General features: G+C 38.4%; 1 protein-coding gene across 1 annotated transcript in view; it reads left to right on the top strand.

Annotated features, from left to right (window-relative positions):
• Positions 1-13,673, top strand: part of Cog5 (component of oligomeric golgi complex 5) — a 251,996-nt gene that overhangs the window by 10,573 nt on the left and 227,750 nt on the right. Inside the window, exons 4-5 of the mRNA XM_060366797.1 lie at positions 3,139-3,193; positions 3,780-3,849. Of these exons, the coding sequence (XP_060222780.1) occupies positions 3,139-3,193; positions 3,780-3,849 (125 nt within the window). The remainder of the gene's footprint in view (positions 1-3,138; positions 3,194-3,779; positions 3,850-13,673) is intronic.

A 13,673-nucleotide genomic window follows, 5' to 3' on the forward strand; every position in this document is an offset into this window, starting at 1 on the left:
AGTAATTTGGGGAGGAAGGGTTTATTTCAGTCAACAACTCTCATTTCACTCTCTACCACTGACGGAAGTTAGGACAAGAACCTGAGAGGCAGGTTCTGAAGCAAGGACCACGGAGGAATGCTGTTCAGTTATTCAAATGTTTCAGTTGTTCAACTTGTTCTCCATGGCTCACTCACTTTGCTTTCTTTTATACCTCAGGACCACCTGTCAAGGCATGGTTCCACCCACTGTGGGCACAGCTCTCCTCCATTAAGCATTAATTGAGAAAAAGCCCTTCAGACTTCATACAGTCTGGATGGAGGCATTTTCTTAACTGAGGTGGTTCTTCCCAGATAACTCTAGCTGGTGTCAAATTGACAAAAGCAACCAAGACACTTAATATTATTAATCACACATCCAGAGAAAGTTAAATGATTTTATTTTCTGCTCTGTTGATCAAATTTTTAAGTAAAAAGAGTATTTTTTTCTGTGATGCAATATCCCTGCCTTCTCTAACGGTATTTCTCAATTTCTCATGGTGTCAAAGAAATGAGCATACCTCAGAATCTCTGGGGTTTGAAGTACCCAGGGAAAGAGCTTAATATTTTGGGAAATGATAGTTTGATTGTTAACTTGAAAATCTGAGCTATATTCTTTTTTCTATGCATGTATGTATGTATGTATGTATGTATTTTTGTGAGACAGGATTTCTCTGTGTACCTGTTTAAATTTGGCTGTCCTGGATTTGCTTTATAGACCAGACTGGCCTCAAACTCACAGATATCTGCCTGCCTCTGCCTCCTTGAGTGCTGTGATCACAGGTGTCTGCCACCATACCAGCTCAATCTGCATATTCTTATATTGTGCTTGCTTTTCCTAGGGTACTTTTTGTCCTTGTTATGTGTCCTTTAAAGGCTGAACCATCTCTCCAGTCCCTTTCTCAGAATTTTTTTTTAAAGGGTTACAGTATTGAAAACACCATTAGGTCTGGGTTATAGCTCAGTGGTAAACAGTTTGCCTAACATGTTTAGGACCCTGGATTTAAGTCCTAGCATAGTGAGGCCCTTATATCCATACACACACACATACACATATCTGCATGTATGTATATATTTCAAAACACTTATTAGAATTTTATTTTGAGATGCTGTAAAGTGTACTATAGTTAGAAAATTTAATTCTTAATCCAGAGTCCTTTATCTTTCTTCCCTGTATTTGAGAAAATTCTATAATTAATTTGGAGGCACATTTATTCAACCAATTTTTAAAGAGAATTTATTCCCATTTCTGCAGTTGTTCATTTAGTTAATTAAAAAGAAATTGAGTACTTGTTTGAAACCAGATATATATGAGGAGTAGACAAAACCACTGTCCTTATAAAACAGTGCCTCTTTCTGATGTTGAGATTAATTAAAAAAAATGTATAAATAGATAATCAGACAGTTGTAAGTCCTATAAAGAAAGCCCATTAGGTAAAGGAAGGGGACTCCCTGCTATTTTTTAATTACTTAATTTTATTTCATGTACATTGGTATTTTGCCTTTTGTCTGTGTGAGGGTGTAGATCCTCTGGAATTTAAGCTGACAGTTGTGAGCTGCCATGTGGGTGATGGGATTTGAACCCTAATCCTCTGGAAGAGCAGCCAGTTCTCTTAACTGCTGGGCCAGCTCGCCAGTCCCCAACCCCTGCTATTTTTTAATGATCAGAGAAGGCCTTTATTTTAGAAAAGGTTTTGGGCAGAAATATGAAGGGTAAGAAGGAACTGTCATGTGGAGATCTGGAGAAAAAGTGTTGAAAGCTTAGGGAATGATTAATGGAATTAACTTGATGTGTTTCAGGGTTAGAAGGAAGGCCAGAGTGACTTTTGTGAATGAATGTAGTGAACAAGGGAGAGAATCACAGATGAATTTGCTATGATTTTATTTTGAATGCAGGAGTAAACCATTAGAGAGTTTCAGAGTACTGTAAGACAAGGTTAATGTTGTAGTTTTCCCTGCTGGCTCTACAGGATGACAACAGCGGAAGAGTAGTAGAGATTGATGGTGGTGGATTGGATTAGCATGGAGGATAGAAAGAGAACAGCTGATGGGTGTAGAACTGAAGCAGAGCTGACAAGATTCACTGATGGGTTGAAAGCACTGAGAGAAGAGTCACCACAGGGATTCTTTAGATTTTAATCTGCTAAACTGGATGTGAGTTCTTGAGATGGGATAGATTACACAGGATTATGCCTTGGGCAGGCTTGGAATATTGCAGAAATCGCCTTTGACATATTAAATTTGACAGGCCAGAATTTAGGGCTGGAGGTTGTTTATGTCTGTTTGTATACAGGAAGATATAAAGAAGATCTTATTCATACCTGTGTGTAAGTAAATCGGTTTTTATGGAAAAGGTAGTGTTTTAACGTTGGGATTGAATGAAATCCTTGAAAGGATGTCGGGGGGAAAAGAAGGTGACTGAAGCTGAAGTCTTGAGAGGTACTTCAACACAGAGGAGCAACTAGAGAGATGGGGAAGCCTAGGGAGGCACTCGGTGGCTTCGAAAGCACAAGCTGTGGACTATGGCTTTAATACAGGAGTGAACTCACATCCAGTTTAGCAGATCAAAATCTAAAGAATCCCTATGGTGGCTCTTCTCTCAGTGCTTTCAACCCCATCAGTGAATTCTGTCAGCTCTGCTTCAGTTCTACAGCCAGGACACATGCCAGGACTCTGAACAGAGAATTCAGTTTGAACTTTTAAGTATCACTCAGATTTTTAAAAATAATTGTAGCAAGTAATGCATAACATTAATTTTACCATTACAGTTTAACTTTTAACAAGTTTCATGAGTCTAATTGAGCATGCTGAGGGTGCTAATTGACAGTATTGTGCAGTGCTTAGCACCGTCTAGTTGTGAAGCATGTTCACCATGTCAAGTAGAAACCTGTTCTCAGTCATACCAGGTTTCCTATCGGCTTCTGTTGCGGGCCAGGTATTGGAGGCGGAGACTATGTGCAGGCTTTTATCACTGAACATTGAAGCTTCATTGCCTGCATCAGGATGGTGGTAGAAAAACATTAAGATTGTATTTACGTATATTTTTGTGTTATTATATTTTTTTGGTCTCATGTTAATCTTGTAAATTTATAAAGCCTATATGAGTTGTTATCTTTTTTAGGTGTTCTTCACATGATGCAGACGAGAATTGGAGCGTTACAGGGAGCTGTTGATAGGTACTGTTGTTCACTTCGTAAATACGTGGGATAGAAGTATTTCTATCTCTCTCTATACATACATACATATGTATATGTTACTTATTTGAGTGTGTTTGTGTTTGAATGTGACATATATGTGGCATGTAGAGTGTGTGTGTTTGGGTGCATGCATAGAGGTCAAAGATAGATGCAGGTATCCTGTACCACTCTCTACTGTATTCCCTCGAGATACTTTCATTGAACTTGGAGTGAGGCTGGTGATCCTCCTGTCTCTTCCCTCGATAGCATGGGTTTACATAGCTTTGCCCAACGTTTTACATAGGTACTGGAGTCTGAACTCAGATCTTCGTGCTTAACACAGCAAGCAAATTTTTTTTTTTTTTTTTGAGACAGGTTTCTCTGTGTAGCCCTGGCTATCCTAGACTCCCTTTGTAGATCAGACTGGCCTCGAACTCACAGAGCTCTGCCTGCCTCTGCCTCCCAAGTGCTGGGATTAAAGGCTCATGCCACTGTGCCTGGCCACAGCCTAGCCATTTTTTCGGTCCCTAATTGATGTTTTGAAAATAATTTCAATTCTCCCTCTTTTTCCTTTCTTTGGCCTTAGGATGAAATCAAAAATTGTTGAGCCATACAATAAAATAGTAGCCCGTACTGCACAACTAGCAAGACTTCAGGTAGGTTCTCATGTCTGGTTATTTCACTTTTACAACCCAACTGTAGTTTCCCCTCCCTCTTTTCCTCCCAGACCCTGTCCCCAAACTTCCTCCCCACCCCACTGCTATCTACTCCTTTTGCATTTCACTTGAGAAAATGGCAGGCCTCCCATGGGTATGAGTCATTCATGGCATATCAAGTTGCAGGAAGACTAGGCACCTCCTCTCCTATTAAGGCTGGACAAGGCAACCCAGGATGAGGACAGGGTCCTAAAGGCAGGCAAAAGAGTCAGAGATGAGCTCTGCTTCCACTATTAGGAATCCCAAAAGAAGACCAAGCTACACACCTACAACAAATGTGCAGAGGTTCTAGATTAGTTCTGTGCATGCTCCTTGGTTGGTGGCTCAGTCTCTGTGAGCCCCTGTGAGTCCAGGTTAGTTGATTCCGAAGGTTTTCTTGCACTATCCTTGGCTCCTCTAGTCCCCACTTCCCCATGATTTCTCATTGTTGGGCTGTGGGTCTCTGCATCTGTTTCCATTGCTGGGTGAAGCTTCTCTGACAATAATTGTTGTAGATACCAATCAATGAGCATAGCAGAATATCATTAGGAGTAATTTTGTTGACTTAAAAAAAAATTTGGTGCCAGTATTGTTTGGTTCTACCCTAGGTCTCTGGCTGTCCAGCCTCTGGGTCCTGACCCTCCAGGCAGTATCAGGCATGGGCCCCCTCTCATGGCATGGGTCTTAAGCTGGATCAGTCATTAATTGTCAGAATTTCTGTGCAACCTTTACTCTGCATCATCTTATAGGCAGAACAAATTATTGGTTAAAGGTTTTGTGTCTTGGTTGGTGTCCCAACTCTTCACTAGAAGTCTTGTCTGGTTACAGGAGATTGCTGGTTCAGGTTCCATATCCCCCATTGCCAAGGCTAGGTTCATCCTCATAGATTCCTGGTAGCTTTCATTGTCCTAGGTTTCTCTCTTGTTCCTGAGATGGCCTCCTTCTCATTTTAGTTGTCTCTCCCAGGACCCTCTCTCACCATCCTATTCTAGCCTGATCTCTCCCGTTCCCAACCCCATCCCATCATCCAGTCTGCCTTCCCTATCCACCCTTGATTTTTATTCTATTTCCTCTTCCAAGAGAGATTCATGTGTTTCTCCCTTAAATCTTTTTTGTTACTTAGCTTCTCTGGGTCTGTGGGTTGTTGCATGGTTATCCTTTACAGCTCATATACACTTAAAAGTGAGTATGTACCATGTTTGCCTTTTTGGGCCTGAGTTACCTCACTCAGATTGATCTTTTCTAGTTCCATCTGTTTGTCTGCAAATTTTGTATCATTGTTCTTAACAGCTGAGTAATACTCCATTGGGTAAATATAGCACATTTTCTTTATCCAGGTTTTTTTTTGGGGGGGGACTTCAGGGTCATTTCTAGTTTCTGGTTATTATAAATAAAGTGGCTCTTAACATAGTTGAGCAGGTATCCTTGTGGTATGGTGGAGCATCCTTTGGTTATAGGCCCAAGAGTGGTATAGCTGGGTCTTGACATAAATCAATTCCTAATTTTCTGAGAAACCACCATATTGACTTCCAAAGTGGCTGTGCAAGTTTGCACTCCTACCAGCAGTGGAGGACTGTTCTCCTTGCCCCACATCCTTGCCAGCATGTGCTGTCAATTGTGGTTTTGATTTTAGCCATTCTCACAGGTGAAAGATGGAATCTCAGAGTAATTTTGATTTGCATTTTCTAAAGTGCTTCTTGACAGTTTGAGATTCCTTTGTTGAGGATTCTGTTTAGATCTATACCCCATTTTTAAATTTGATTATTTGGTTTGCTGATGTCTAGTTTCTTGAGTTCTTTATATATTTTGGATACCAGCCCTCTGTCAGATATGGGATTGGTGAAGATCTTTTTCCATTCTGTAGGCTGCCATTTTGTTGCAGGATATTTGATCCTTATTGTGAACCCCAAAATTGTGAACTGCAAAACCCTATTTCTTTGATGTGGTTGAGCCCTATCACACATCTTTAATTCAAGAGCTTTTTGTATACAGGATTTAATAAAGTTAGCCCTAGGTGAAGAGGCGGAGTAAGAAACCAGCTGACAGGGATTAAAGAGGTGGAGGGACTTTTAGTTGAGGGATATTTAAGACAGCAGGTAGAAGAAAGGGCTTTAGTATTTCTTTGGTTAGCTTAGGCTTTAGCTCCTGAGCTCTCTGGGTTTTTGGGTATTTTGTGCTTTGAGCTACCAAGCCTTCCTTTGGCCTTGGGTTTTATTTATTATTATTTTTTTCTTCTTGTCTTTTCCTCCTGGGCTTTTCAGCTGAGCCAGTGAGCCTTTTGGGGTTTTTTCATTAGGACCCAAGCTGAGAAGGAAGGTCAGCTGGGTGCTTTCTCTGCTTCTTTGAGCTAGCAGATTTTCATTCCAGTATCTGGCTCCTGAGTATTGGTAAAATAGATCACTTGGGATTTCCTTCCTTCCTTCCTTCCTTCCTTCCTTCCTTCCTTCCTTCCTTCCTTCCTTCCTTCCTTCCTTCCTTTCCTTTTCTTTCCTTTTCTTTCCTTTTCTTTTTTTTAAACAACAGTATATACTTTGCCATGTGAAAGCTTTTCCGTTTCATGGTGTCCCATTTATTGTAAATCTTAGTGCCTGTGTTACTGATGTTCTATTCAGGAAGTTGTCTACTATGCCAGTGTGTTCAAGACTGTTCTTCACTTTCTCTTAAATCAGGTTTAGTGTATCTGGTTTTATATTGAGGTTTTTGATCCACTTGGACTTGAGTTTTGTGCAGGGCGATAGCTATGGATCTATTTGCATTATTCTATGTTTGACATCCAGTTAGACCAGCATTATTTGTTCAAGATGCTTTCTTTTCCACTGTGTAGTTTTGGCTTCCTTGTAAAAAATCAAGTGTCCATATGTATGTAGATTTACTTCTGGGTCTTTGATTCAGTTCTGTTGCTCAACTTGTTTGTTTTTATGCGCATACCATGCAGTTTTTATTACTGTTGCTCTGCAGTACTGCTTGAAATCAGAGATGGTGATGCCTCCAGATGTTCTTTTATTGTACCAGATTGTTTTAACGATCCAGGGACTTTTTGTTTTTCCATATGAAATTGAGAGTTGTTATTTTAAGGTCTGTAAAGAATTATGTTGGGCTTTTGATGGGAATTGCATTGAATCTGTAGATTGCTTTTGGTAAGGTGGTCATTTTTGCTATGTTAATCCTACTGATCAATGAGCATGAGAGATCTTTTCATTTTCTGGTATATTCTCTGATTTCTTAAAGACCTGACGTTCTTATTATACAGGTCTTTCACTTGATTGGTTACAGTTACCAAGATATTTTATTTGTGGCTATTATGAAGAGTGTTGTTTCCCTGTTCTCTTTCTCAGCTAGTTTATTGTGTGTATATAGTAGGGCTACTGAATTTTTTTTTTTTTTTTAATTTTGTATCCAACTACTTTGCTGAAGATGTTTATCATATGTATGAGTTCTCTGGTAGAATTTTGGAGGCCACTTATGAATACTGTTATATCATGTTCGAATACTGATACCTTGACTTCTTCCTTGCTAACTTGTATCCCCTTGATCTCCTTTTGTTGTCTTTTTACTCTAGTTAAAACTTCATGTACTGTATTGAATAGATACTGAAAAAGTGGACAGACTTGTCTTGTCCCTGATTTCAGTGGAGTTATTTTAAGTTTTTCTCCTATTTATTTGGTGTTGGCAATTGGGTTGCTGTATATTGCCTTTACTGTATGTACAGATGTGCTTTGTATGCTTGATTTCTCCCAGACTTTTATCATGAAGGGATGTTGGATTTTTTCAAAGGCTTTTCAGCATCCAATGAGATGATCATGTGTTTTTGTTTTTGTTTTTTTTTTCTTTCAGTTTGTTTATATGGTGGATTATAATGACAGATTTTTGTATGTTGAACCATTTTTGAAACTCTGGGATGAAGCCTGGTGAATGATCTTTTTAATGTATTCTTGGATTCAATTTGTGAGTTTTTTTTATTGAGTATTTTTGCATCAATGTTCATGAGGGAAATCTGTAATTCTTTTTGTTATGTCCACAGGTGTTTGGGTATCAGAGTGACTGTGTCCTTATAAAATGAATTTGGCAGTGCTTCTGTTTCTATTTTGTGGAATAGTTTGAGGAGCATTGGTATTAGCTCTTTATAATTTCTTTATAAAGGCACTTAATGCCATGAACTTTCCTCTTAGCACTGCTTACATGTGTCTTATACTTTGAGTATGTTGTGTGTTCATTTTTATTGAATGCCAGGAAGTCTTTAATTTCTTTCTTTTTCCCTTGATCCAGTGGTCATTCATCTCAGAGTTGTTCAGTTTCCATGAGTTTGTAATCCATGGTAGTCTAACGAGATACAGGGGGTTATTTCTGGTTTCTTCTATCTGTTGAGACTTGCTTTGTGACTAAGTATATAGTCAGTTTTGGAGAAGGTTCTATGAGGTGCTGAGAAGAAGGTATATTCTTTTCTCTTTGGGTGAAATGTTCTGTAGATACCTGTTAAGTCCATTTGCGTCATAACATCTGTTAGTTCCATTATTTCCCTGTTTAGTTTGGATGACCTGACTGTTGGTGAGAGTGGGATTCCATATCTTTGTAATAGGTATGACAGAGGTACAGAAAGTTTACTGACAAGGTATTGATTAGAGATAGGAGTCATTCAGTATATCTAGGTCATGTTCTGTAGGTTTAGAGAGGGGTTAGAGACTGTAGTCACACAAACCTAGAAATAGTCTCTCAGTTTCAAATCTGGATGCAAAAGCCTGGACATAGGGGATTTCCCACTACTCTCCCTCCATTTAGAGAACAGATAGAGCGGGAGAATGCATTACAGTTCAGAGACCTATTCTTCAGTGTTCTTGGCCTCTCAGTATTGAGGCTGGGCAGTAGTACAAAGGAAAACCAACTTTCTTATTAAGACTCTATAACTTAAATTGTTCCCAGATAGAAATTGAGCACCCCGATAGAAGGTCCTTTGTAAATTTGAGTCTCTCTCCCTTAAAATGAGAAAAAGTAAAGGTAGTTTCATGGCCAGAAAAAAAGAGGATAGACACATTTTAGAGTGTGGACACAGTCCATACAGAGAATAATGGAAAACCTAGGAGAGAGTGATGACTAACATTTACAGATAGCTGTCAGAGCACTGTGAGTAAAGAAGGAAAGTAGTTAGAGATGCTTGAAAAGCCTGCACAGCAAACCATGCCTAAATAATGCCTGTGCTAAGTCTTAGCTCAGGAGTTTTTCTTAGAAATGTGTTGCCATTTACATTGTCTGTGTCCTTGGGGGCTCTTCATGAGCTTCAGTTTTTAGTCATTGTATGTTTACTTTGTTTACATTTTAAACATTTAGGAAAACTGATGTTCCTGTTTAACTTGTCTCTTCATTGAGCTCCAAGTTACTTTAAGTATATATGGGATAGGAAAGCGAGAAGGAAATAGCTATGAAGGATTTTTTTTTTTGCCCTGAAAATAAAATTCCTATGATTATGTTGCCAGTTAGAAGAAAGTATCTTTTTATACCTTTCTCCCTGCCCCTACTTCCATTTCAGTGTCTTCCCAGAAAGCCTTGTATTTCCTAAAGTAGGCTTCATTTATATGCATGAATACATCATTTGAATTTAATTATCACCTCAAGGATTATCTCTATCTTAATTCATTTTAGTAATATTGTTTTCTTATGAATTACTTCAGTTTTTGAGAATAAGTTTGAAGAGCTTATCATCTTTTTACATAGAACATTTAAATTTTAAAGAGTCAATGAAAATTGAAGTTTTTTTTTAAACACTTTCAACATTAGTCAGGCATGGTGTCACTCTGGGAGGCAGAAGCAGGCGGGTCTCTGTAAGTTTGAGGCCAGTCTGGTCTACAAAGCAAGTCCAGGATACCCAAGGATACACAGAGAAACCCTGACTCAGAAAAATGAAAAGAAAAGAAACCAAACCAAAACCAAAAAGACTTTCAATGTTTATTCATTTTTAAAGCTAAGTGTATGTTTTCACACATATAATAGGACTTATTTATATGATTCATATAGCCTTTTAAAAATAATTTAAATAATTTTGAGCTATTTATCATTTCAGTTTTAAACTTTTAAAATCCTGTATGTTTTGGCTTTTAATTTTAAAGTATATAAGAAAAATTGAAAAAAGTCTGGAACAAGGAAGGATATCATCCATGAAACCGCCTTTTTTATCATATGTATTTTCTATGTACTTTTTATGTTATAATACTTTGTTGGGTTCTTTTTTGCTTTCAGTTGATATTATCAAATTATTTCAGCTACCTATTTTTTATGTTTTTGTTTTTTGAGATGCAGTCTCACAGAGCTGGAATTGACCTGAAACTTACTATGTAGCTGAGTATTACCTTAAACTCTTTCAACCTCTGTTTCTCACTTGCTGTCATGCTTGGTTTTATGCATTGTTGGGGATTGAACCCTGGGCCTTGTGCATTCTAGGCAAGTGGTCTACCAACCGAGCTATGTCTCGAGCCCAATTTTATCTTCACTTTTAATAGAGTAAAAATTACCTTACTGGCTTTAAAATTATCCTCTGAGCAAGTAAGTGAATGTATCATCAAGGAAAGGAGAAGTAATATAATAATATAATAGAATAAAATAAAAACATAATAATAATAAAATAATAATAGAAAAGTAATAGAATAGAAATGCCAAGTTCTGTAAATGATCTAATTATGCATAGAATGATGAGGATAGGAAAACCATGAAAACTCCATGTAAGCAATTTGGTGCTAGTTTGAGGCTTACTGTTTTTGTTGTTGTTTATTTTTAGGATTATATGTCCATATGATGTTACTTGCATGTATGTTTGGGGCTGACCACTTGGCTCTGGACAATCAATTGTTGTGTTCTTCTCTGGGGAGGACACCTCTGCTGCTCCCAGCTCTCCTGGTTTGCCTGTAGTTCTTTGTGTAGACTTGAGCCTTGTGGTGCTTCCTTGTCTAATTTGGCATGTTCATTGATATCATTCTTGTTCAGCTCACGTTTGGGTGGTCGTGTTGGTAAGACTTTATGGGTGTAGCTTTTGATGTTACTGGATTGTGGTGACACAATGTTGCAGCGAACTCCCTGATTCACTGGCTCTTTTAATCTTTCTGCCCCCTTTTCTGCAATGTTCCCTGAGCCTAAGGTATAGGAGTGTTTTGTAAGTATGTCCGTTGGGACTGGGTTTACAACTTTGTGTTTTGATTAGTTGTTTTCTGTAGTCATTTCCATCTGTTGCCAAGAAAAGTTTCCGTGATGAGGGTTGAACACTACACTTATGTGTGGTTATAAGGTTATAAGGACAATAAACACTTATGTGTTTATTGACTGTTGTTAGGGATTATGCTGTTTTAATAAATCAGTGTTGTAAATTCTTCTTCTTTAACAACCATGAGTTCACTAACAGCTGAGTAGTAAGCTAGGTTTCTAATACTAGACATTGGTATCTCTCGTTTAGCAGGTCTTAAGTTCAATCAGAGAGCTGTTGGTTACCACCAAATTTTTGTTATGTCGCTACTACATCTGTAGGGTTACTGTGCCATGTTGTTCATTGATGTGGTGCATATGTTTCCTAGCTGGGTAGGACTATTGGTTGTCTCTTTCCTTTGAAAGTTTGCATGGCACCTTGTGGTGCTTATGAAAGCTGGTTTGAGGCTTATTTTTTAGGGGGTATACCAGCTTTGATTTCTGCTCTAAAAGAAGTCTGACTGCTTTGGGACCATCATGGACTGAGGAAACCCAAGCTAGCTGTATGGATCTAACAATATGGAAACGTTGTTATACCTGATGCATCAGTGATGTTTTCTTCTGCTGTCAGACCAACCTAGCTGTTAGCTCAATGAGTGTTAGCAGCAGAATGAGTGGTCTTATATGACACATTAATTCTTCCTTAATTTTCAAGCCACAGAGTATGAAATAATGAAATAACCACTGAGTTTTGGGCTGGTTTCTTATGGACTAATAGATAATTAATGTATCAATAGAACTTTTGAAGTGTAGAGACTCATGAGAATAAAAGAAAGCAGAAAATATTGTTCTCATGACATATCCTCGTGAATCATTAGACAATTGCTTTACTCAACCAAAATGGTTAGAGAAATACCAGTATAAAGACTTTTTTCTAATTTATTCACTTTTCATATAGTACAACTGCAGTTCTTTCTCCCTCCTCCTACCTTCTTTCTCCCCCAGATCAACTCCTCCTTTGTTTCTCTTAAAAAAAAAAAATAGGGATATTTACCAAACATGGCCTAACAATATACAATAAGATAAGACTGGGCACAAATCCTCATATTACAACTGGATGTGGCAACCCAGTAGGATAAAAGAGGTCCCAAGCTCAGACAGAAGAGTCAGAGACATCCTCCCCCCATCATTGGGGGTTCCATAAGAACATCAAGCTACACAACCATAAGGTGTATGCAGAGGACCTAGCTCAGACCCATTTGGGATCAGTGATTGCTGCTTCAGCCTCTGGGAGCCCCTGTTTGTCTGTTGGTGTGCTCTCATGGTGTCCTGGGCTCTCTGGCTCCTACAGTCCTGCCTCCCCCTCCTCTGCGGGCTCCCTTGGGTCTCTGCATCTGTTCCTACTGGCTGCTGGGTGGTCCTCTTCTGCTGACAGCTGTGCTAGGTCTACCACAGACTATCTTTAGGAATCATTTCAATGGCCAGCTCTGTACCCTCCATTGGTGAAGACTTTGCTAGGGTCACTTTTGTAGATTCCAGGGAGTATTGACTCTACTACATGTAAATATTTCTGTCCAAGAGCCCCCCAATTTTAGTCTTCTCTCCCAGTAATCTCTCCCTCTATGCCCCCTCCCCTGATTTCTCCTGTTTCCATCTCCACCTGCAGGTAGATCTATTCCCCTTCCCCTCTAAAAAATGCTCTCCTTGTTACTTAGCCTCTCTGGGTCTGTTTATTTCAGGATGATCTTTTTTTTTTTTTTTTGGTGGTGGTTTTTTGCTTTTTCAAGACAGGGCTTCTCTATGTAGCCGTGGCTGTCCTGCAACTTCCTCTGTAACCCAGGTTTGCCTACAAATTTCATAATGTTTTTAATAGCTGAGTAATATTCCATTGTATAAATGTTCCACTTTTTTTTTTAATCTATTCTTTGGTAGGCAGACATCTAGGTTGTTTCCAGTTTCTGCCTATTATGATTAAAGCTACAACATAGCTGAGCAAGTGTTTTTGTGATACAATTAAGTGTCCTTTGGGTATATGCCCAAGAGTGGTTTAGCTGGTTCTTGAGGTATATTGATTCCCAATGTCCTGAAGAACTGCCAGATTGATTTCCAGTGTGGCTGTACAAGTTTGCACTAGAGGAGTGTTCCCCTAGCTCCATATCCTTGCCATCTCGCCAGCATATGTTGTCACTTGAGTTTTTGATCTTCACCATTCTGAAATGGGTAAGATGGAATTTCAAAGTAGTTCTGATTTCTATTTCTCTGATGGCTAAGGATGTTTACTTAACAGGTAATATCCATTTCTTTAAGTGTTTCTTAGCCATTTCAAATTTTTTTTTTTTTTTTTTTTGGTTGTTGAAAATTCTGTTTAGATTTGTTCTCGATTTTTTAATTGAAGTATTTGGTTTGCTGATGTCTGGTTTCTTGAGTTCCTAAAGACTTTAATGAACATAGAATTGAGTTTTAAAAAGGACTATAAAGTTTAGGAAACTTTATAGTGGCTTGTCAAAGAAATAGAATTTAACTGTGTAAAATGTGATTAGAGTATATGCAAAATTTAGGCAATTTAATAGTCATTGTTTATTATGGTAATTTGTTAATTAGATACTATTTTTGAGTATTGTCCA

Source organism: Meriones unguiculatus, chromosome 1, assembly GCF_030254825.1.
Source record: "Meriones unguiculatus strain TT.TT164.6M chromosome 1, Bangor_MerUng_6.1, whole genome shotgun sequence".
NCBI classification, from domain to species: domain Eukaryota; kingdom Metazoa; phylum Chordata; class Mammalia; order Rodentia; family Muridae; genus Meriones; species Meriones unguiculatus.